This window comes from Nymphalis io, chromosome 12, assembly GCF_905147045.1.
Source record: "Nymphalis io chromosome 12, ilAglIoxx1.1, whole genome shotgun sequence".
Lineage (NCBI taxonomy): Eukaryota > Metazoa > Arthropoda > Insecta > Lepidoptera > Nymphalidae > Nymphalis > Nymphalis io.
The window spans coordinates 5,094,132-5,118,258 of NC_065899.1; the positions used below are offsets into that span (position 1 = coordinate 5,094,132).

At 29.8% G+C, this 24,127-nt stretch overlaps 2 protein-coding genes across 2 annotated transcripts; one reads left to right on the top strand and one right to left on the bottom strand.

Annotated features, from left to right (window-relative positions):
• Positions 1-1,698: 1,698 nt before the first annotated feature.
• Positions 1,699-20,871, bottom strand: LOC126772389 (uncharacterized). The gene is made up of 5 exons (XM_050492751.1): positions 20,700-20,871; positions 6,325-6,428; positions 4,527-4,643; positions 3,905-4,137; positions 1,699-3,465 (listed from the first exon to the last, which is right to left on the bottom strand). Exons 2-5 carry the CDS (start codon positions 6,424-6,426, stop codon positions 3,072-3,074), a joined length of 846 nt encoding a protein of 281 aa, XP_050348708.1. The 5' UTR covers positions 6,427-6,428; positions 20,700-20,871; the 3' UTR covers positions 1,699-3,071.
• Positions 20,872-23,776: 2,905 nt separating this feature from the next.
• LOC126772556 (transmembrane protein 230) lies at positions 23,777-24,118 on the top strand. Its single transcript, XM_050492957.1, has one exon. It carries the CDS (start codon positions 23,777-23,779, stop codon positions 24,116-24,118), a length of 342 nt encoding a protein of 113 aa, XP_050348914.1.
• Positions 24,119-24,127: the final 9 nt, after the last annotated feature.

Consider the following 24,127-nt stretch of genomic DNA (forward strand, 5'->3'; position numbering starts at 1 on the left):
TAGTTATATTAAAGTAATATTGGGTATAACATTAAACAAGAAAAGTTTGCATACATAACTACAATGAATACATCTGAACAAAATTATTTTCATACAACGTGGTTATCAATAAACTTTCAAACATGGATATTTAAAAATAAATTTCAGACAATGTCTCATCGCAGAATTAGTAACTATAATTATAATGTATGTTTTGAACCAATATAATTAAGATACATTAAAAATTAATACAATAATATAATAATACGGCTAGTACAGAACATTTTTTCCGACTGTACTAGTCGTCGTCGCGTTTGGACTCTACTACCACTTACCATCAGGTGGAGTAGAGTCATTTGCCATCCCGGCGCATATAAAAAAAAGTTTTATATTAATTTCATTTTGTTTAGAGAGCTAATTTATATATTGCGACACATACCACCAGTTGTTAGGTAAGGAGCACTAGGTAGATACCTCATTATATTTATTTCATTAGTCTTTCAATTATTATAAATTATATCATGCATATAATTTAATTAATTATTATGAAAACTTATTCGGTAATGGCTCTGTTCTTAGGCAGTTTTCACCTAGACTTTAAATTAATTCGGGATTTAATATCAAAATAATTAGGTTCTATTTGGTTCATATGAAAGACCTATGGTGCATACATTTGTTAAGTGTAAAAGAAAATATAAATAAAACAAACTTCCATTATAATATATCATTTTATTAATTTCTTGATACCTTTGCAAGGTTTGATGTGATAAACAATACAGAACGGACACTACATTATTTGTGTAGCTGCAGAAGATTTCAATATATTATTTAAAATATATGCGATTACATTTTGCTTCAACTGCAGTGTCGAGGACGGAGTAATGTCCTGATATCATCATTGTTTATTTAGGCAAGGGAAAGTGTTCTGAAAACTGCTCTTATAATTAATAATTTCAAGATATTTTTTTTCAAACTACTTAATCGTACCTACGTAGAGTAGGAATGTGGAAAAGCTTTTAGCATGATTGCACGTTGGTAATGATTCTTGCATTTTCAAATAAGTACATGTATGTGGATCAAGTGTTGACATGTACTGATGTATCCAGTAAAGCGTAATTAAGTTAGTTCTTAAAATTGGTACAGTAAAAATGTGATTGTGTTATTTATACAAGTAATAGTATCACATTTTTCAAATCGGTACAGCCATCTACTTATTTGAAAAGACTTAGAGACTTAGATATGAATTTAAGAATGCACATAATTATCATTAAACTGTTAATAATTATCCTACGGTTTATTTTTCGTCAAATTTTAAAAAAAGTACGGTAAACTATTTATTTTATTTTATTTTTAAAAGGTATTTTGGCCTTCTCTATTTTAATCGAATGACGCACACAATTTTTTAATATTTTGTGGAAGCTCGAAAATTTTGAGCAATAATTTGTTTCAATGCCAATTTTTTAAATTAAGCTATGTGCCAGTTTTAAAAAGTGTTATTCGAATCAATAAAAAAAAATATATTATTGTTCAAATGTTCACTGTCAAAATTTCCCGCCTTTTCATCCATGCTTTTCAAATGTTGTTATACAATCAGAGAGACAAATCAATGTTTATATAAAGCGAACTTAACATACTATACACTACTATAAATCTGGTAAGTACGTAATAAGGTAACAAATAGTAAAAGTGAAAAAATATCGCAGATTAAATTAACATACATTTATTTTTTTGATACACCACGGATATAAACGTTACGAATTATCTACGCCGATATATAAATGTAAAATAGTTTCCCGTATTAAAATACCTACCTATCTACTTTTTTGTATCAAATTGTTTATTGATTTCATCGCGTTATCCGTCATTGTCCATTTATAAAAAAACATAGTACCTACAAAATTCATATTAAAACGAAAACCAGTTATCAAAAAGAGTTTAAACTATAGTAGGCTACGAATAATTATTATTATATGTATAAAACGCATGTCACACTAACTTTCAATATTCTTTATTCCAGCCTTTTCAATATCCTTTAATTATATCAAAACATAGCAAAAGTATAAAATAAATAAAAAATGTACCTCTTCCCACATTTAATTCAAATTCCAATATTTATCAGAACCTACCTGACTGAAAGGATGTTTAATAATCTCGCCAGATAGTTTGACTTTAATTTCGATTGGAGGTCGTAAAAATTATAGCCTTAAACTTTTATAGAACCGTATTCCTAGCGTCAGATGAATAATAATGGTGCTTAAATCTTTCGAAGAATTATTGTGCAACTCGCGAGTGCTACGACGGTAACTTTCTTCTCATGTATTTCACATGTACACATCACCTAGGCCAGGTATACACGTATACTGTATTTTAATAAGTAGGAATACGTTTTATCTATCGTACAGGTCATAACGAGTCCCAAAATTTTATAAACCATGAGACAGATAGTTCCGCTCGATCAACGAGTGATAATGAAGCGTTCGCCTAAATGAGATATTTGTAGAGGTTAACTATGTCAAGAAGTATGGTACATCTTGATACCGCCAAATAATTTGAAACATTAAAATTGAGCGTTACAATGAGTTTTAAGAAATTATTTACGCTAACGGAATAGTAGCGTAGCGTAAATTGAAATATTAACGTTGTCTGATCCAAGACTCCAAATTTCTTGACAAGTTAGCGTCATTAAGATCAGAAACTAGGCTGGCGCTAAAACGCAGCGAACGGCTATTGCTTTCAAATCTGCTTGTTATGTGCAATTATATAGAACATTTTTTATGAAAAAAAAATATTACTTCAGTTTTACTCCCATAATTTAAACATACATATAAACAAACATACAAAAACATACATATAATATAAATATATTGAAAGGTTATTAATATTATTTTATCGTCACTGATAGGGTTGATACCAACATTTAAATTAAAAAAAAAACATAGGTACATCTGTTACAAAATGCATATCAAAAGCAAGAGCCGCTCCTTCTTATAGCTACTACTAAAATTTTCTAAACGATCAAAGATCGTAAGCTAAATTGATTTTTTTCAAAAGTCTTAAAAAAATAAAATCTGCTAGTGATCAACTTTAACGCATTAGCGAGGACGCAAAACGGCGCGCACCGTTCGGAAACGTTTCTCGAAACCGAGCTTAGAGTAGAGGGAACGGGATGCGTCGTTTTCCGGACGAATCACGACGAACGGCTTATAGCCTCGAGCGGCGACCTCCTTGGTTAGACGCCTCGCTAAGAAAATCCCATAGCCTTTCCTACGAAATTCAGGTCGCGTTTGCATTGAAAACATGGCTCCATAATAGGATTGTACCATCCAAGCGGCCAGCTGCCCTTCAACAAATATTCCATATGCAGGCAGTTCTGCAACCAGCTTCTCGAAAACTTCTCGGCACTCTATATCACTAGCTGGGTACAAATCGTGAACTGCCTTCATATGTTCTGGCTGTAAACGAACTAACTCCACGTCCGGTGGCAGTCTGTAAAAAAATAAGATTAAAAATTGGGTTGGCTAACGGGTAAACGGGCCACGTGAGAGTAATTATAACTTTATATATAGATAATATTATATGTATATTTAATAAACATGGCATTCGGCTCATGATATAACAGACAATTATCTTTATATCAGATAAAATTTTCAGGTGGAACTTCAATTGGATAGTACAAGGCTTAAAACTGATTGCCCAGCCAAAATATAAAATTCTTCAATCTTACTTTCTTTGTAACCATAGCTGCTTATTATTGTTTTTATTATTATTAATTTAAAACTCTGCTGCAACAACTGACGTTTAAATTTTCAACGTATTACCAAAAGGCAAAAGAAATTATCAAGAGGCATAAAATAATAATAATATTTATTATTATATAGTGGATTGGGTCATATATATAATATAGAGAAAAATTTGTTTGTCTTACTCATCAGTAGTGGGTTCTTCAGGTGGTTTGTCACACACGTATACGTCACCAGTGATTTTGTCGTGGGCTTCATAGCGCTTTTCAAAGCGGTCTACAATAGCCTGGTGAGTAAAGTTCAGGTACAATGGTTGAGTTAGATCAAGCAACACGTCTTCGGATGTCAACAAATCAACCAGTTCTGCACGCTCCGATGGACAGAATATAGTTACGCTCTCATAAATATGACTGTTGGGCTGAAATTAAAGTAATTCATTAAAAAATAACAAAGGAAAATCATAACTAGGTACTTAGAGCAACAATAACAACTATCTATCGATACAATATAGCAAAGAATTTATATGAATAATCATAATTGCTATTAAAACCGCATCATGTAGGGAATGCACCATTTTGCAGAAAATTAAAAATGTAAGATGTATGTTGTAAAAAAGTAACACTTATGTTCAAGACTACTCAGTCTACGTCTCGTCATGAGATGAAGGCAAGTGACGTAGTAAATGTGTCAAAGGAAAGTTATGTAATGAAAAATTTGTAATTTATGCTAAAAAATAAGATTTTTCGTAATTATTGGAATACAAATTAAATCTCTGAAAATATACCAAAACCTTATGGACAATCTTACCGTGCTAGTGCATCCAGGGAAATGTAGGCAAATCGGATCCTCCGGCCAATTTTTCGCTACATAAAAATGGAAGTCCCACACCTTGTTGTTTAGATATGTTTGAATCGTTTGATGAAACTTAAAAAGAAAAAACGAATAGTATTACTTACACTGTATAAATTGTGTAATTTGTGAAATATTTTAATATGACACTTATTTGATATTTATATGTAGGTATCTATAATATATTCATATAACATAATTTTTACAGTTACGTTTTTATATAAAATAAATAAATTGATACCTATATAAAGCATTGTCCTGACTGGTCTGTCAAGGTTTAATCTATAAGACAGACATCGAAACTCCACATTTGGAGACCATCATTGCCTAATATAGAGGCTACTAATAAAAGATTTTTCGAAAATTTTGACTTAAGCACCCTCCATCTTCAAGGTAATCTGTTAAACTGATCGTTAATTACTTGAATATTTTGACTTTTTATTAAGTAGTTAGTTATCAGCATTTTTACAGACTTTATTATTTTTTAAGCTATATATATAGTAGCTTCTTCGGTATATTATACTAATGATAATGTTAAAATTAACGATAAATTACTGGCGTACGACCACTTCCCTTTAACTTTAGATAAAATTATTTGATACATGTATAGTATTAAGACGAATAAATTATTTTATTAAATATAATAACATAATTTATTTATGAAAATGTTAATTAATGTAACGTAAAAAATTTAATAGTGTGCATTATCTGTTTTAATTCGGTTGACTTTTTTTTAACTATAGGTGTCGTGTTATTGAAACCCTCGGCTTGCGGCGCCCAAGTCCCTAGTCGATTCAATAAAAAGTTATTGTGTTTTTCCTGTTGGTAAATTCTTTCTGATTAGTAATGATTTTTAATTATTATAAATTCAATATCTATGAGTCTCTTCTATGAGCTTTCTAGGTTCATAAACCAAAGGGACTCCGAGCTTTGTTTTTCTGGGTAGCTATAAATAATCAAAAGCTTAGAGTTTTCTTGAGTGTTACCAGTTTTTTTTTACAAATTATTATGTTTTGATATGTACTTATATTATTGTTTTTTTACTGAAAAAGTTGGATTAATGAAAATCACTTCGTTAATACGGGGGTATTAAAAAAATCGAATACGACTGTAAAATGTCTTTTTTTATTGTTAATGTTCTACAGGCTGCTGATTTAACGTACACATTTTAAAATTAATGTCTTTATGCTATAAATGTATCTGGCTTGTTGCCCAAGAAATTTGGCTTCCTAAGTAAAATCAATATTGTGTCTAGCTATTATCCTGTACTTCGTATTGTTTTTCTTAGCAAAATCTATGGAAATTGTTCCAAATTACTTAAAAATGTTGCATTAGATTTCCAGAAATATCGTTGTTGATTTTAAAAACTACGTTATCTGCCTAAGCGTTATTTTCATTACCTTATATTATTTTATAATGAATAAAATTTGCCAGTATTATTTTAATCTATGCAAACTTAATATAAATAATAATAATTTCGGCGGGGAGGAGACTATGAGTATAGCATACCATACCTTGGGAATTAAACGATCACCATCAGGCTGTTTTAAAGAGAAGTAGGTAAATATAAAAAAAATAATACTACCGAGTCCCTTTTGCAAGGTATTGTTTTGGGACTGGTGGTAATTTTTTTTTCAAATACTTTTGTATTGTATTAAGATTTTGACTTAATACAAGAAAAATAGCCATAACTGTTAGTTATTGTTAAAAAGATTAATAACTGAGTCAAATTAAAATGAATAGATATTTAAATTACCTTTAAAGATTCAGGCATATACTGCACTAAGATATCGGCTACCGCTGGGAGCTCGTCTTCGGTTACCAATCGGAAGTTTTTTCCCTCAGGAACGATTTCCATCTCTAAAACAAATAGACATTTTAAGTTCGGTCACGTCCATTAAAAGAGCGTCAGAAAACAAATAAAACATGTTATGTCTACTACAATGTATTCCTGTGTAAAATTGCATTTAAAAAAAAATCGTCTCATTTTTCATTTTTCTTTAAAAGAAATATAACATTTATTTGCTTTAAAGACGTTATATTAATAGATATTCCTATTTTTGAAGAATAAGTGTAACACAAGCTAAAGGAATTATAATGGATACTGTATAGTTATTTCTTGTTCTTATTGTATGTTGATGATTAGCCCAATATTCCATCTACAAATACTTAATCATTTTTATTAGACGTGAGTTTAATTTAAATATATTAATAAAGGAAATAAGTCGTTATTTTATATAGTCAAATTTATTGCCAATAAATTGTCATTGATTCGATTCGACACACGAGTTATTTTTTCCGAATTCATGATATAGTAAATTGATGCGCTTAATATTTTTTTTAAATATATAATTATATAGATAGAACTAGTAACCTAGTTCATGTCAACATAGTCGAAGAGATAATTGTTTTCAAAGCTTGAGTAACACTAAAACTGCAAATTCCAAAAATATCAAAGAGTCAGCGACAGTACATAATACTATTAACTAAGCTACTTTTGTTACATACTTTTTATAAGAATATATAAAATTAATTTAACTGTTCTATTCAAATATTAATAATGTTTCGTAATTTAGACTAGTACTTATGATCCTTACTAATATTATAAATGTGTTCGTTTGTTTATTTGTTACGCTTTCATGTCTTAACTACTCAACCAATCATCATGAAATTTTGCATACACGTCATCAGGGATATAAAAATCATAGGGCACCTAAACCTGCGGGCAGAAACTTGTATTTGAATAAATGCAAAAGAAAATGGTCATGAGCAGTGTTTTAACATGTGTAAGCACGATATAGGCGGATAAATCGTTTTCGGGTATATAGTATATGAATTTATCCGTGCTTAATGACAGATAGGTTTTTTTCTTATAACTTAAATTCCATCGTTACTTACGCATTACATTCAGATGGAATGCTTGTCTTTCTTAGTTCTTTCTTTAATCAATAAAAATATGTTATCGTATCGTTTCGTCATATTATTATTTTGGCTAGTAACTATTATGTAACATGGATAACTAGTTTACTTGAGTATGATATGTAGGTATAATTCGTCAGTTATGTTAAATGCAACTGCATCAAAGGTCAAGGTCGAAATGTTTTGCAGCACGCGAACATACGCATTATCCAAATTGTCGGTACATGCTGTTTTTTCATAATATAGTAATTATAAAAAAAAACTGGACTTTATCATAAAGATAAGTAAAAGAAAGTAGTGCTACGTTTATTCGTAGCAGTTATAAACACATAGCAAGAATAAATTTTATCTAAAAAAAATTTAAATAAACATATTATGTACTCTCAAGTTTACATAACATGTTTATCAAAGCATTAACTATAAAAAAGTGTGATATTTTCTATCAACTAAGACATTTTTTTTATTTCTCATAATGAGTATTGTTAAGTTGTAAGTAATTAGGTATACATACAGGTTTTCAAAAAACGGTTAATGATATTGTTTGGCGTGTTATATCAGTAACAATAATGTAATGTATTGTAAGTGTAGCAGGACGGCATTAAAAAAATACATTTAGTTTAACGTCTGATTTATTAAAAAATCTGCAGAGTATAGAAAAGCAGCAGCACTTGCTCAGCAAGAATTCATCAATCAAATATTTTCTATTTCTTATATACCTTGCATTAACACTAAAAATGCCCTAGTCACAGCTACAGAATGAGTTATTAAGTAAAATACTTAATAACTATATACCTATATATAAAGTTATCAAAGCTTACTTTAAAGTCAACATATGGGTAATTATTACTTTATAAAATAATGATAGAAAGTAAAAGTAGTAGAAATTTTAATTAATAAAATGAAGCCTTTAAACGGTTCGAAACATTAGAATTCGCCCAAGGACATACTAACTTTAGTTTATGATCAGGTTTTCACTAAAATAGCAATACATTAAATAAAGACTCAACCATATGGTGGCAGAATGTTACATTTTATTGATCCAATATTTATTAAATTAATATAGGCAATAAATTAAATATATTATAAAGTGGCCATTTTTCTGTACAATTACTGAAATTAAACGTTTCTTCATTTAGTTACCATGGAAATCATAATTATGAATATTCCTCGAATAGTCTAGTGTTTTCAAATCAAATCTTATGTAAAGTACTTTGTAATCGTATAATCGTTGTAATAAAGATTACGTCTACCTAAGCACTTAAACTTCGTTTCTAAATAACCTAAAACTAGCAGAATAACTTAAAATACACATGCAATATATTCAATTAAGAATTAACGATAGGTCGGCAGTTACCAAATATCCTTACAAAAAATAATGTCAGCATTATATAATTAAGGTGGAATACACATGTGGCAGAATTTCGATGAAATTAGACACATGCAGGTTTCCTCACGATGTTTTCCTTCACCGAAAAGCACGAGATGAATTATAAACAGAAATTAAGCACATGAAAATTCAGAGGTGCTTGCCCGGGTTTGAACCCACGTTCATCGGTTAAGATTCACGCGTTCTTACCACTGGGCCATCTCGACTTTTAATAAGCTCCAAACCTTCTCCTCAAATAGGGAGAGGAGGCCTTAGCCCAGCAGTGGGACATTTACAGGTTGTTACTTTTTTTTTACTTTATATAATTAAAGCAACTAGCACTTCGTGGCGATTCAGATATCTGACAAATCAAATCAAATAATTCTTTGTTCAAGTAGGCTTATAACACTTCTAATAATTTACCATTGCCAAAGAGTATATGAAATTTTAAGTTCATACTTCATGGAGATACTTAATCAATAACGAGACGCACTTATGGCCCAAGTAATATGAAATGTAAATGACAATCTCCCATTATATCAAAATAGGTAGGTTTTCAAAGAATTATTATTGCTGTACTATTTCTGGATAATGATACATCAATAATTCTTTATTTTTCTCCTTTTTTTGGTACCAATTTGCGTTTATAATATCATAAAAATATTATGGTATAAGTTTTTATGCCACGTTTTCTCGCTTCAGCTGAGTAATTGTTCGACTGATACAATAAAATAACGATTGTTGGTTTTGGCCACACTGTTCAGACAGGATCAACGAAGAACATTCCAGCCTGGCGTTCTTTGTCAGAATTACTAACCTAAATTAACGCAATGCTGATTGATATCCCATTAATAATATTTACAGAACAAAACGATTTTAATGTTAGAACAGATGTGATTTAATAATCGTTAATCATTAAGAAACAAAATAAAATTAATAAACAGAAACACATTATTTTATTTAATATAAAAAAAGGAAATAGAGAGAATTTAAATATTAAAGTCCTAACATGTGTACAAGCTCCCAAAGCCTCCGTGGCATAATTTGCGTGAGAATCGAATAGGCTTGGCTGCGGCGCGACGCCCTTGAGTCTGCAGAAGCACTGCAGTACTTGCTATCCGACAGCTATCGATCACTTCAACACTTTTTTTAGCAGTTTTTTATCGCGTCCTCAGCCAAAAAGGGTTTGTAGTTCTATAGTTTATTTTCTTTACAAATACGTTACAATATACTAAGATAAAATTTTCAAATCGATGAAAGAAAAAAATAGAGGCCACAACTTTGAATAGCTATATTTTTTAAAAACATAATATAAGGCATAACGTTTTTTAAAAACATATTGAAGATTGATTAAATATTGATTGATTGAATTGATTTTCATGCACAATAAATAATAAAATTTAACTTTTTTATTCAAAGTTTTATTTAAAAGCTGAATGCAAACTTACGCCGACTCTGTTTCGTGATGATGAATTCGTAATGAAGCAGTGTTTATCATTCTTTAGAAAATTTCAAAGGTGCATTTATTTAAGGCAGTGGGTTTGCAGGCATTCATTTTCCTGCCGTTGCGCTGTCGAGCGTCATTGTTATCAAAAATTCAAAAGTTAAGTCAAGTCAAAGGTTTTTTCCGGAGCTAACATAGCTTGAGTTATGTACTAAAAATATTTTAATGACTTGTACTGTTAGAAAATTTAATATTGAATAATTTCCTTATTTATTGTCCATTTTGATCGTCTAGTGATTTGTCTCTCTGGAATAGACCAAAGTTTACATAAATTCGCTTTCTCTTATTTTCTTTTATATATTTGTGTAGTTTGGTATCGTAATTCATAATAAATAATAGCTGAAACATACTAATTCGATATTCGATAAAAGTAAATTAACAGAATATTGATGTCGACTGCTGGGCTAAGACATTTTCTTCTTTTGAGGATATTTTGTGCGTTAGCTGATTTTTAAGCTGTATTAATGTAAGTTAAGTTACAAAGGAATAAATAAATAGTAACTACCTACCGAGTCTTACTGCTCGGAAAGACCGAGGAGGTCTCCTAAGGAGATGGTTACAACTTCAGGTTCAGTCTTGGTTTTTGGGTTATACATATGACAGAATATCCAACACCTATAGGTTTCCATGCGAGGTTTTCTTCCACCATCGAGCACGAGAATAAATATAAATAAGAGCACATGAAAAGTCAAGTTGAGTTTACCCGAACAAGAGTTTGCGTTCTTCGGTTGACGTTGATGTGTTCTTTTCTCTGTGTTATCTCGGAGTTATACAATTGAATAGTTGATTATTTATAAGCCTACTGAACGGATTTTCATCAACGGACGGAGTAATGCATGATAAGGTTTTAGATGTAATAATTAATTAATAGGTATTACGTGCATGTGTATCGAAACAATAGAGCTATTCTAGGTAGGTAAGAAAATAGCCAAAACTTATCGCAGAACACACTAGCTACTAAAAATAAAACTAGTGAAGTTGATATAGTACATTCGACCGTTTATTATTATTTGCATTCATTTACTGGCAGATTGTGCTGATTATATTTAATACATAGTCACATAATAATTTATTAAAATAAAGCTACAAGTACATTTTAGTAAATCGCGTGTTCGATTGTCGTGTGAACCGAAGCGAACTTTAGGTTCAACAACTTTGAATTCTGATTTCACTCTTTATAAAGTCAAAATAATCATTGGATTTTTTTATAATATTAACATTCTGCTACGTATGTACCCACTTTAACTTCTGAAAGGTTATTGGACAAATAATAATATACTTTATGTATACTTTAGTAAGAAATACAAATAGCTTTGATTTTCTTTGAATTACAATTATCGTTTTCTATGTAAATCGTAACTACTATTAATGAAAATAATTTTACTGTGTGAGTGTGACTCGGTGATATTGTTTACTTTTTTATTGTTGTTTGTATTAGTTTCATATCCTTTATATACAAAATACATACATATACAAAATATAGTTTTTTATTGAAGCAATTTAAATAGTAGGTACATTGTTAATTATTCTGATTTCACATGCATATGTTGTTTATCAAAAAATCCAATTCATATATTTCAAGATTGTACCTAACTGTACATTATGATGTTATATTGATCGACGAGTAGGGCTGGTATATTCCCAAGAATCTAGTCTTCTATTTCTTTACTTTTTTTTCTACATCATTTATGTTAAAATTTTCATGTCTGTTGTGAATATTTCTAAATGATTTCATTTTGATATTTTACGGTATATTTAATTTAATTTTTATTTAATTATTTTATTACGCTAGACGATAAGAGCGGTTTGAAAAACTTTTAGAATATTTGGTACGTGATATACATACTTATACATACATATTAAATAATTAAACGGAACATTTGAAATTATATAAATTGATGTGAAGGATAATGAGATCATATTTGTTTATCTATTTAAATACGTGTTGTTTCAAAAAATATATTCGTTTTTGTAACCTAAATACCAATATCTCTAAAGCAAAACAGCAAATTTATATCATATACAAAAGCCTTTTTACTTAAAAAGGTTCCATCAGCTCTCAGATATGTAATATGATACATATTGGATTAACTTAGTGAAATTTGGAGCGATATAATATGAAAGTTATAACAAAATATGTGGCTAATTGGCATTTTGTGTTTAAAAAATCAAACTATCGCTTAATTAATAAGCATTAATAAAATATAATTAATATAGTAGTAATTATATAGTATATACTATTGTATATTATATATACCTACCTACTAATGGTAAATTCCATGAAGAGAAATAATGGGAAATGTTTGTAAAATATTTAAATTATTTATGACTTCTTGACACATTTAAAAGCGGAAATGATTTAAGTTATAATATAGGCTAAATATTTTAAAATGAACAGGTTAATTATTTCGTCGTCGTATGGAATAACATATTACATGTGAAATGACAATAGTGAATAATAAGCTTTTATATTTTCCTTAAAAAATAATGTCTATTTAATACATCTCTATAACTAGCTAAGCACCTGTGTTTGCGCAAACACTTGTGCTCTATAATATGTCCTGCGCAGTTGCGCTCTTGGAATGGCCGCCGTGACCGAAATCGGTCTCGAGGACCTTATAACTCGCAGTTGGATAGATTACACAAACTCAAATACAATATCATAATCAGGCAATATACTTATAATAATAATAATCAGGAGGACATGTGTTTGAAAAGCACATGCTGAGTTCATCCTAATTTCATGAAAATTAAATAAATATCTTATTATAGTCATTAATAGTCAAAGTCTTAGTGTCTTGACTAATACATGTTATTATTCCAATTTACAAAAATTCTGTCAAATTCTTTTAGGACTATCGTTTGGTAATCGCGCAATTATCAGTCTCCCTTTAAATGAAAGGATAAAACTGTACATAAATCATTAATAATAATAATGTCTTCATTACCAAATTACGGTAAAATTTGATTATATTATACTGAAGAATATCCATCAGGAAGATAATAACATAAATTTGACTAGCCACTAGAACTGCAAGAAAGTCAAGTAGTATATTAAATATACTTAATTCTTGACTGTCTCTTTATATTAAAGTATCGTTATGCGTAACAAATAATAACTTATATAATATTGCTCTAAATTTTGGTATATTTACAAGTGTTTTTTTTTTATCCTATCTGCTGGTACGAACGATGTCATCTTGTTTTTTGTCAGTAAGTATATGAATTATTGCATCTTTTTAATGCTCGAATTATTTGCAGTAGTAGTAATTTACTAGGATCACTTTAAGTTACTTGGAGGTAGGGCTTTGTGCAAGCTCGTTTGGGTAGGTACTACCAACTCATAACATATTGTACCGCCAAACAGTAATACTTATTATTGATGTGTTCCTGTATGAAGGGTGAGTGAATCAGTGTAACTACAGGCATAAGAGACATAGCATCTTAGTTTTGGCCTTGTAAGTAATGTATAATATTTCCTACAGCGGCAATGTCTATGTGTGTGGTCACCACTCATACTTATCATCTGGTGGCCTATTTGCCCGTCCGACTGTCTACATATATACTATAAATAAAAAATATTATTTTTCATTTCATAACTAATATAATTTTTGCTTAATTACGTTAAGTTGGGAAGAACCAATTTTAAAGCAGATTAGAGGGATCGTTCAGATACCAAAAGGTATTTTTGAGCATTTCTTTGTATTATTTAACGACCATTTAAAACAATATAGGTTAAGTAACAGCCTGTTAATGTCCTACTGCTGGGCTAAGGCCTCCTCTCCCCGTTGAGGTTTGATGCTTATTCCATCACGTTGCTCCAATGCGGTTTGGTAGAATATACATGTGGCATAATTTCAATGAAATTAGACACATGCAGGTTTCATCGCGATATTTCCCTTCACCGTTAAGCACGAGATGAATTATAAACACAAATTAAGCACATGAAAAATCATTGGTGCTTGCTCGGGTTTGAATCCACGATCGTCGGTTAAGATTCACGTTTTCTAACACCTAGGCCATCTATAATACAGGACAAAGTAAGTAAGTATGCAGTAAAATATAGAAATTAAGGAAAAAGAAAACAAAAAACATCATCCATCATCATAAAAAACGTCATTGAAATTAATATTATTATTATTATTATTAATAAAATAATTGATAAGCTATTACTAACCTAATGTTGATGTCGTTAAAAAGAATATTTTTTATTCTCCATAATAATAATAGAACTAATTAAAATACGTGGTAATAAATTTTATGTATAAGTAATAAAACTAATTATCTAACCCTCTGCACTAGCTCTAGCCCTCATTTGTACTTAACTAAATATAACAAGAAAGGAATACCAGGAACACACAATTAGAACAATTAATTATGTAAGCTTTTAAACAAAGTTTTGATTGATAAGAGTATACGTGTGAAATTTACTTTACATTGGCTCTATATATAATTTTCATTTTTTCATTAAACCTCCATAGAGACAAGGAAACGAACCTGTACTCGTAGACAAATACAGTCTTGTACATGTAATGTTAACAAAAAAAAAAACTACATTATGGACAAAACATCCATTTTAGGTATTATTCCTGTAGTTAGTTATTACACTAGTTCGCTAACATGTCATATAAGTCTATTTCAAATATATATAACATGATATGTTATATATTTGAATAAACATGATATGTTATATGTATTTGAATAACTTTTGTTTTTATTTTACTGCATAAGTTCTTTTTTTGTATGGCAACATTTATTCCTTCTTTCGTGTGCTGGAATTAATGTTTAAAAGTATAAGCATGGCTTCTATATTTTTTCTTGCGTTACATATTCGTTTTATCCTTGCTACGTATACTAAAACATAAAAGATTACATGTCTGAGCGTACAATAAAACTGGTACAGGGCTTTATCGTCCTTGTTAATAATGATAAGGCGGTCAAAAATACGATATCGTATTCGATCGTATTTATTAATTTAATACTTTAATAGTTTAAAATCAATAGAGCATAATTTCCATTCCTTAAAATGAAGAATGTCATACTCAAACTTTGGTAAACGCCTACGCCTACCGCGTGTAAGAATAATAATAATGTAAATAGATAGTTTTTTTACTATTACTTTTATTATACCAGGTATATACTAGTTGCTAACACATGGGTTTTTATTGATATAGATCAAGTACGTCCATGCTAAATGCTAAATTTGACTACTAATCCATAATAAAAATGATCCATAATTGTAAGGTAGTCATAAAAATACTTTGTATTGCTGTATTTTAATTGTTTCATCAATTTCGGTTTTAACGGTGAACAAGTACGAGCGAAAACGTAATAAGATCTTATATGGTTGGTTGCGCATTGACGCCGTGCGAAATGTTACAGTACATAGATAACTTCAATCCAGGAGAAAAGGAGCTTGACTAATCTTTTTATACAAAAGTTAAGGTAACACATTCTTATGCTATCGTAATGATTACGTGTCTTAAATTCTTTCAAGCACTTGATAGTTTTTGTTGTAGTTTAATTTCTGTTTGTAAATTGTGAGCCGCATATAATATACCAACTGCCTACGAAAATTATGTAAATCGATTTCCATTAATGGCGACACCAAGGCGCCATATCACTTGGCGTAGCGTATTCGCGTATTTGCATTAATTGTCCGAATACGTTAAAGTATAGAGGACCTATTTAATAAACTAGGTCCTACAAAGCTAGGTAATTCAAATACAACAGTATTTTTCTTAAATATTTTAAAACTAAAGTTCTACATACATTTATTTTTTTTGTATGTGATTTATGGCTGTATTTATTTGGTTTATAATAAAGAATATTTTGAATTTCAATTTGATCTAGTTGAACCAAACAATTCGGGATCATTTATGAGTATTGTACTATGTACAATAAAAAAGACATTGAATCAAATATTGCCAGTCGTCCTAGATATAATAAATCACGATCTTAGTACGAGCTTAGTTGGTAAGGGCCCACTGGTGAAATAATAAATTTAGATGTGCTATAAGGGCAAGGGTGCTTTTAATAAAAACAATGAAATATTTTATGATTAATTGAACAAAAGAAACACGAAAAGACGTCTCTCGTTATTAAATGGCAATAATTAGTAAAAAATTAGTAGCGATAGGTAATGGTTTTTATTTATTAATATATTTATATAAAATATTTGGATATTTTCAACCACAATTGAAAAACAAATTCAAAATATTTTTTTCATTAAGTTCTACGTTCACATATATGTTTAATAAGGTTAAGGATTATAATATAATAGTTTTAATATAATATAAGATAACATAACCCAACTTCAAAAAGTTTTTGGGTTTTTCTGTCGAAGAATCTCAGTATTACGCAGAGTTTGGAAAGCACGTCAAGCCGGTGGCCGGATAGAGAATGCATCTGTGTTTGTGCACGTGCAGGTGGCTAATATATCTTGAGATTGCTACCCTGTTGGAAATCGGTAAGGACGACATCAAAGTATATATCTGCCTCGCTACTCGTAAGTTATTATTAAAAAGATATCATAAATTATATTTGTCTTAATTTCAAGTGCGACATCGGAACGTGTTGCTAGTAGTAGTTATAGGTCATTCATGCATATTATATCTTAAATAATTTAATATATTTATATATATTAAAGTAATTTATATATAATAATTAAGTAATTTTATATTCTTTTACCTTTTACCACACTGAATGTAACGTTTGTGTTGGCAGCATATGTACAAGGCGTAGACTGAAAAGCAGCCCAGCTGAGACTACGACCTTTTCACCAAATTATCAAATATCACATTGTTAACTCGTTTTTATGGTTTTGAACCTTAATCTTGTCTTTGTTTCTATTAATTATTATTATTATATAGGATTACATATAATTAAAAATTTGGGATTTATATTGCAATTTTCGTATATACATAATTTTTGTCTTTTAAATTTTATTATTGTTATTTTCGTTATTTTAATTTTTATTACTATTTAAATAGATTTTATATTTTGTTTTGTAATATGTACTTAACTCACATTTGCACAACATAATTTTAATTTAACTATTTTTACCTTTTTCTAGTTCCTAAGTTTATTTATTGAGTACCACATGTAACATTTATTTTTATTATTTTTTAATTTTTGATTATTCATTATTTTATGTACTTGCTGTGGTCTCTTTTAATTGATGGAGCACACATATTTTGAAACATTACTCCAAGATTTTATGTACTCGTAAGTGTGTATCCTTCGTTGGAGATAAATACAATAGAAATAAATACAATAAAAACATTTTGCATCATCGATACACCGACTGTAATATAATAAATGGTTAGTTTGTTCATATTTAGTAAGCATTAGGATTACACGTTTTCATTATTTATTGCTAAATCTCTATAGAAATATAGTACGCCTTGTTTAACTTAATTACTAAACGTTTGGACGTGTATTTTTATTTTCTCACAATAAGTTTATGTTTATTTATGAGGTAAAAATATTTTATCTTTAACGAAATTTTAGTTTAGATTTAATTTAAATATTCATAACAGATCGACAAAACGTCATGATAAATTATTAGTCCTAAGGAACCGTTACAGCGAAATATAATTGTTATATTGTATTTAAAACAATATCAGGTGATTTAAAGAAAAAGCGTTTTACGTTTATAAAAGCTTAAACATAAATAATATAGTAATCGTCATCCGTTCTGTGTACAATGAGACACTCGTTATGAAGTAAAATCGTCCGAAGTTAGAGGCATATATTCGTTACAAGTAGACTGAAATATTTATATAAATATATATATATTTATTCAAGTGTCAATATATATATTATAATTGATATTATAAAAATATGTTAGTGGGGTTCAATTTAATCAATTATTTGGTATTTTTATAAAATATTTCCTTAAAAGTAACTTTATAAAAATTAAAGTAGGTGTAGGTTTTTACCTGGAAGACAAAATTTTCGCATTTAACGCAATCGTTAATAAAAAGTGTTTTCTAGTGTTTGTTATAAACTTGGGTATGAACACATCTTTAGAAACATGAAATTATTATATATCTTAATTTCATTGAATATTTTACTAAACTACTAAATTTCACGCAAGTATTCGTCAAAGCACACATGAACTGATTAAATGAAAATATTTGAAAAAAAAATCTTAAAGGTTCTGCCAAATTAAATTATTATATCGTATGATATAACATCTTTAGAAAATTTATTCTGCTAATTTTTATGAATTTCTAAGCCGACCAGATAAAAATAAAAATTCAATGTAGTGCAATTTAAAGGTAAACGTATTCACATTTTTATAGAGGAATAGAATTGCCTAGACAGGCAGTTTGATATAATATGTAAAAAATGTACATTGTGCTGGAATAATAGAACCAAAAGATTAAGTTATGGCTTTGTTAAAGGTTGTGAATGTAAGATCAATGTAAATGAAAGGAAAGCCTATACTATTCGGTCTAGTTTTATCAATTTTTTTTAATGATTTCCTTTTAAATCGTTTTTTTAGTTTATTATTCTTAGCGATTTGATTCTTAAAGTGGACGTGACTGAATAATAGGTTTTGAGTAGGTATTTAAAATTTGTCGCCTTAAAAAAACTTAACTTTACAAATGAACAATTAAAGATAAATTATTAACTAAAGTCTTTTTAGTTTTTATTCATAATGTTAAGCTGTGTAAATTTAGTAGGTTTTAACATAATTATATATTTCGTAATAAAATATTTTGGTCACCTTGTAACATAACTTGTTTTATGTTTTGTAAGTCTAAATTAACTTATATCAAAATATGACTGTGCTTTAAGTGGGAATTAGAAAAATATTTTAATGTCACAAAAGAAGAAAGCTTTTCATTATTTTTTACAGATTCAATTTAAACTACTAATCCGATTGTTAGAGATTAAACACGCAGCATGATTCCTTTAATTGACAATAGCTATACTTTATAGTTTTTATAAAATATACTACGATTTTAGAAGATACGAGTAGGTATAATTTAAAAGGTCAGTATTGATTGTAGATAATAGATAATAAAAATGATGTAAACATACAAAATTATATAATATTAATCAATGGATAAATAACTGTAGTGCATAACTGCAGTTACATTAAATTCGTAATCCAATATTTATATGTTAACTTTTAAAATCATTAGGACAATGCTTTTATTTTTATGTATTTCGATAAAGTGGTTATTTATATTGTTAATTTAGACTGATACTTTCAGCGATAATTAGCAATCATTAATGAGATTTGCATCAGGATGTAGCTCTATGAAGTTTGAATACATCGCGTACCAACGTAATATTTGATATCGCTGATGATAACTGAAAGGTAAGACCGGCCTCTTGGCGCGAAAACTATTAGGTAGGTTATTTACCTGATATTGCATGATTACATTATTGTAATCATGTGATTTTGGTAACAATCACTAGTTCGTTTATAATTTCAGTACCGGTAGTTAGTATTATTCACCAAAATGTCTTTAAGATGATTACATTTTAAATCATTGTCGTATCTGCAATGCTGATATTCGGAGTCCTCATAAAAAAAACTAATATTGTTGTTGTATACAATTTGAAAATGAACTGGAAAATTCTAGATAGTAAATTATTTGACATATTGCTTGGAACACATTTATAAATTGTGAAGGCAAAAGAAACAATACGTACCTGCTCTACGTATTTTTTTTACGTTGCGTCAAAATGGTGTTCTTATTTACCTAAGATGCTGGAAATTATTTGCAGAAGGCAAAACTATTTTCTTTTAGCTTAAGTAAGTTAAAAAGCTTTACATCATATCCGCTTAATGCATGTATGTCTTTATATGCTATGGTAAATCTAGAAAGCGTTGAAAGTTTCTCATTATGACTAATTGGAATAATTACCTCCGATAATCCGTACTAAACATAAAGTCGACGAATTGCTTTACTTGAAAAATTTTAAGCAGTGAAAGAACCAATCGCGAAACATTTAAACATGTCATGCTTTTTTGGAATAATCTTGAAAAGGTTAAACACTGCTTAATAAAAAAAAGTTGGTTCTATCGATCATTATAACAATTTGTAAGTACCTAATTGAGACGTACTTGATATTTATTTTAGTGTAAATATATTGCAAATTTTACACGAAGCCTCAATGAGATAAGGTCACGCTAATTTTCAACACCGACAAGAGCACGTATTTGAACATAAAGCTAGATTATTGTTACCTCTAACTAAATGCTAAGGACTTTACTTGATGGGGGAAGTAATTTCTTTAAATCGTTAACAAATGTGATATTGCAGTACTAGTGAAAAGCAATCGAGGGCGGACATGTCAGTGGAAAATAAAAGATTACCTTTAGCCCGCGGAGCCCTGTTTGCTAACGCCGGCGCTGGTGCTGTGCCCCCCAGATGGATCGGTGTCGTGTTTTAGGGTGTGGAAGCGCCTTGCAGGGCTCCTGGCCGCGAGGGGCCGGCGTTGCTTGGCGTAGCGAACCTTGGGCGCGCGTGTGCGTCGAGATCGGTTTGCCGGTGGAGTGGCTCGTGACAGCCGGGCGCCGAGGGGTGCGCGCGCTGCACCACCACGCATGCGCCCTCTAACGCCTGCCATTGCTGCTGCCGCAAGCGATTAAACTAATCTACACATTATACACGCACAATGCGCTATAATACTTCGATTTTGAGGATAAGTAAGCCATTGCGGCCATTACACGCCATTTCTATACGTAACCTATCAAATGGAAATATACAGATACTGCACCCTAGTAGTAATAAGTAGTTGTAAAATACGGTTATAATGGTTATGTTGTATAGTGGTTATCAAACAAAGATAGCTAAATTTAACTTCTTTATAACAAAAGATAATGAAAAGTCATAAATAAAATGTAAATTTTTAAATTTTTTTTTTATTAGTTGCTAAGTTATAACTAAGTTGTTATTGATCGTGACCACTTTCACCGTTAGCGTGAAGTGTAGTAGATTCTTTGTTTTGGCGTCGGTCCAGCGTTGGCGTCTAAGATGCTTGTTACTAAGCCGTTTGAGTATCTTAGTGGGTGGATTATATCGCCTATTAAAAATCTTATTAAATAGTAGGCATATGTAACGTCTAAATTAACTTAAATATTCACACTAGTTGTGCCCAGACCGCAGAGCTACGTCAGTTTGTTGACATAGATATACCTACAGAGGGGTATCTACGTAACTAAGCCACGTCACTCTGGCGTATTAGAACTGGGGTTCCATACGCTTTTCGATAATTGTTTATTATAACAATGCTTATTAATCGCATGTTGTTTTTTTTTATAATCTAATGTCTAAATCTGAACAAACATTATGCATTAGATAGCCACCAAATATTTAAAAAAAAATCAAATGCGTTGAGAAGGTATATCTAGCTGAGCGATCGAAAGCGATCCCGTGGCGCTCCTCATTAAGACGGATAGGTACCCCTGGTTTTTTAATGGGTATTCCGATGTTCGAGGCGCACTCGGCGCCTTGGACACCGGTGAGCCCCACATACCCCCTCCCTCCCCACACAGTTCCCGTGGGGGAAACGCGTAACGCGTTTTTCCAGCGTTAAAAAAAGATATATTTAGCTGGATCAGTTGTATTGCTGCCAGTTAATTGAATTCATGAAGTGTAAAAAACTAATCTATAACTATGTCCTAGAACTAGCCTTGCTGAAGTTGAAATTTATAAAGTAAGTAGATAGTAGTAGTAGAGCAGCTTTTGTTTTTATTGATTTGGTTGATACTTATCTACACTTTTATTATATGTACAAGAATGTACTCTAATACTCTACACGAAGAAATAATATAAAACAAGAAATAATAAAACAAGCAAATGGACCGATTTTGACTAAACTTTTTTATAGATGTAAATTTATATTGTGTCAATAGCTCTCCTGAAAAAACGCTTAGTTAAAAGGTATACCTATAAAAATATACGGTAAAAATGACAGACACGAATCTTTATATTACCAATGCTTATACTTAAGCTTTTTTCGAGAAATATTTTCGAAATCTGTGGACAGTGAAGGTTCTCATTCTGTAAAATAAGAAGTCTCTCAGATATAGTAAGTGCTATATATGAGTCATATTAATCGACTGTACTTCTAAGTTCAATTAGTTTCGGTTGCTTAATTATTTTTGACATAAAAGCTTTTGTCCTATATAAAACTAGCTTTTAAAATATGCTGAATTCTTTATAATCAAGTCGTGTTATGAATGTAACTATCATTCTTTCTTAGATGCAGCAGTTTGGCCTCATTCCATTGTTTGCTTTCCGCTTTGTGTTGAAGTCGAAAATGTACTTTAAACTTTTATTTAGGGAGGAATAGAAGTAATAGAAAATAGATGAATTTGAATTATATTTCACTACAATTATTTTGTAAGCTCATGATACCAGAAAAGGATTTGTGGTTCATATAAAATAAATTTTATCCAATAACAATATTTATGCTATATGATATTGAAATTTTTTATAATTATTTGCGTTTTAAGACGAGGCATAATTATTTCTAATAATGTACATTGAAGTGTTTAAAATCATGTGTCCGAGTATATATTCTGCATCGTGCCGCATTAGGTCAAGGCCACTCTGCAGTCCTGTTCATCGCCACGCAGCTTTTTTAAACAATGACTAATTACAGGTATCAACTATTTTTATATATAATAATAGATTAGGCTAAATGCTTGATTTTTGACAAAAAAAGCATTGGACTTTATTGTAATAACTTTAATTTTGATTATATATTTCATGTAACTAAATAAAAAAATGGCAATTATTTGATTCTTATTAACGATCTCAATCAATTTAATAAATTGTAATTATCGAAAATAAAATCATACATATACATACGAATATATTTATGAATAATGATGACCAACTTATTACTTCAATATAGTCATGAATACAAATATAGAAATGCTCGGAATAATTATATAAATCTTAGATAAAAAAAATTGTTATAGTTATTTTGCATTGTATAGTGGCCATAAGAGTTCTTATTATTATATAATTTTAAAAATAGTCACGGAAGCACTTGATTATTGAAGTTGTTGTTAATTAAAGTTATAATAACTATATTTAAATACAGCGTGTGAATGGTACCTTGTAGATTTATACTATGTATTTAACATTGACAGTGACATTAGCAAATGGGAATTTGACAGTTCAAAATATATATTGTTAATGTTGATTGTTGTTTATATTATTACTGTATAATTGGATATCAAATAAATAAGCATTCGGTACCTACATCACTTTAATATAGAATAACTCAATCAAAGGTATATAATATAAATGTAATCGATGACAGTTTAATTGGTTATAATAAAGTAAAGTTGTAAAAAGATAATTCATTTTTGTTTCAAAAACGATAACTTGAACTGTAACCGTCTGAAGGCATTTATTTATTTTCAGCTTGTACGAAATGTCTCGGTTTAGATCTCGGCGTCAGTATGATGGTTATATGTCTGTGCCCAACGACGACAGTGGATTTTCGGACGCTCAATTTGAAGCACCACCTCAGAAGATACCTTGGAAAGCCTTAAGTTTAGCGGCGTTTTTGTTTATAGTTGGAACTTCTTTATTAATAGTGGGAAGTCTTATTGTAACTGGTCATATAGATACAAAATATTCTGACAGATTATGGCCAATGATTGTTTTAGGTTGTATAATGTTTCTTCCTGGGGCTTATCATATGAGAATAGCATATTATGCATACAAGGAATATCCAGGATACAGTTTCGAGGATATACCAGAATTTGAGTAGTTTATAGCC

What these genes read in the sequence shown, in the direction of transcription:
- LOC126772389 (XM_050492751.1), bottom strand. Translation starts at nt 6,426, where the DNA reads ATGGAAATCGTTCCTGAGGGAAAAAACTTCCGATTGGTAACCGAAGAC. An exon ending in TCCCTGGATGCACTAGCACG is followed by an intron (nt 4,138 to 4,526) that starts GTAAGATTGTCC and finishes CTTTAATTTCAG; the next exon opens with CCCAACAGTCATATTTATGA. An exon ending in GAAGAACCCACTACTGATGA is followed by an intron (nt 3,466 to 3,904) that starts GTAAGACAAACA and finishes ATTTTTTTACAG; the next exon opens with ACTGCCACCGGACGTGGAGT.
- LOC126772556 (XM_050492957.1), top strand. Translation starts at nt 23,777, where the DNA reads ATGTCTCGGTTTAGATCTCGGCGTCAGTATGATGGTTATATGTCTGTG.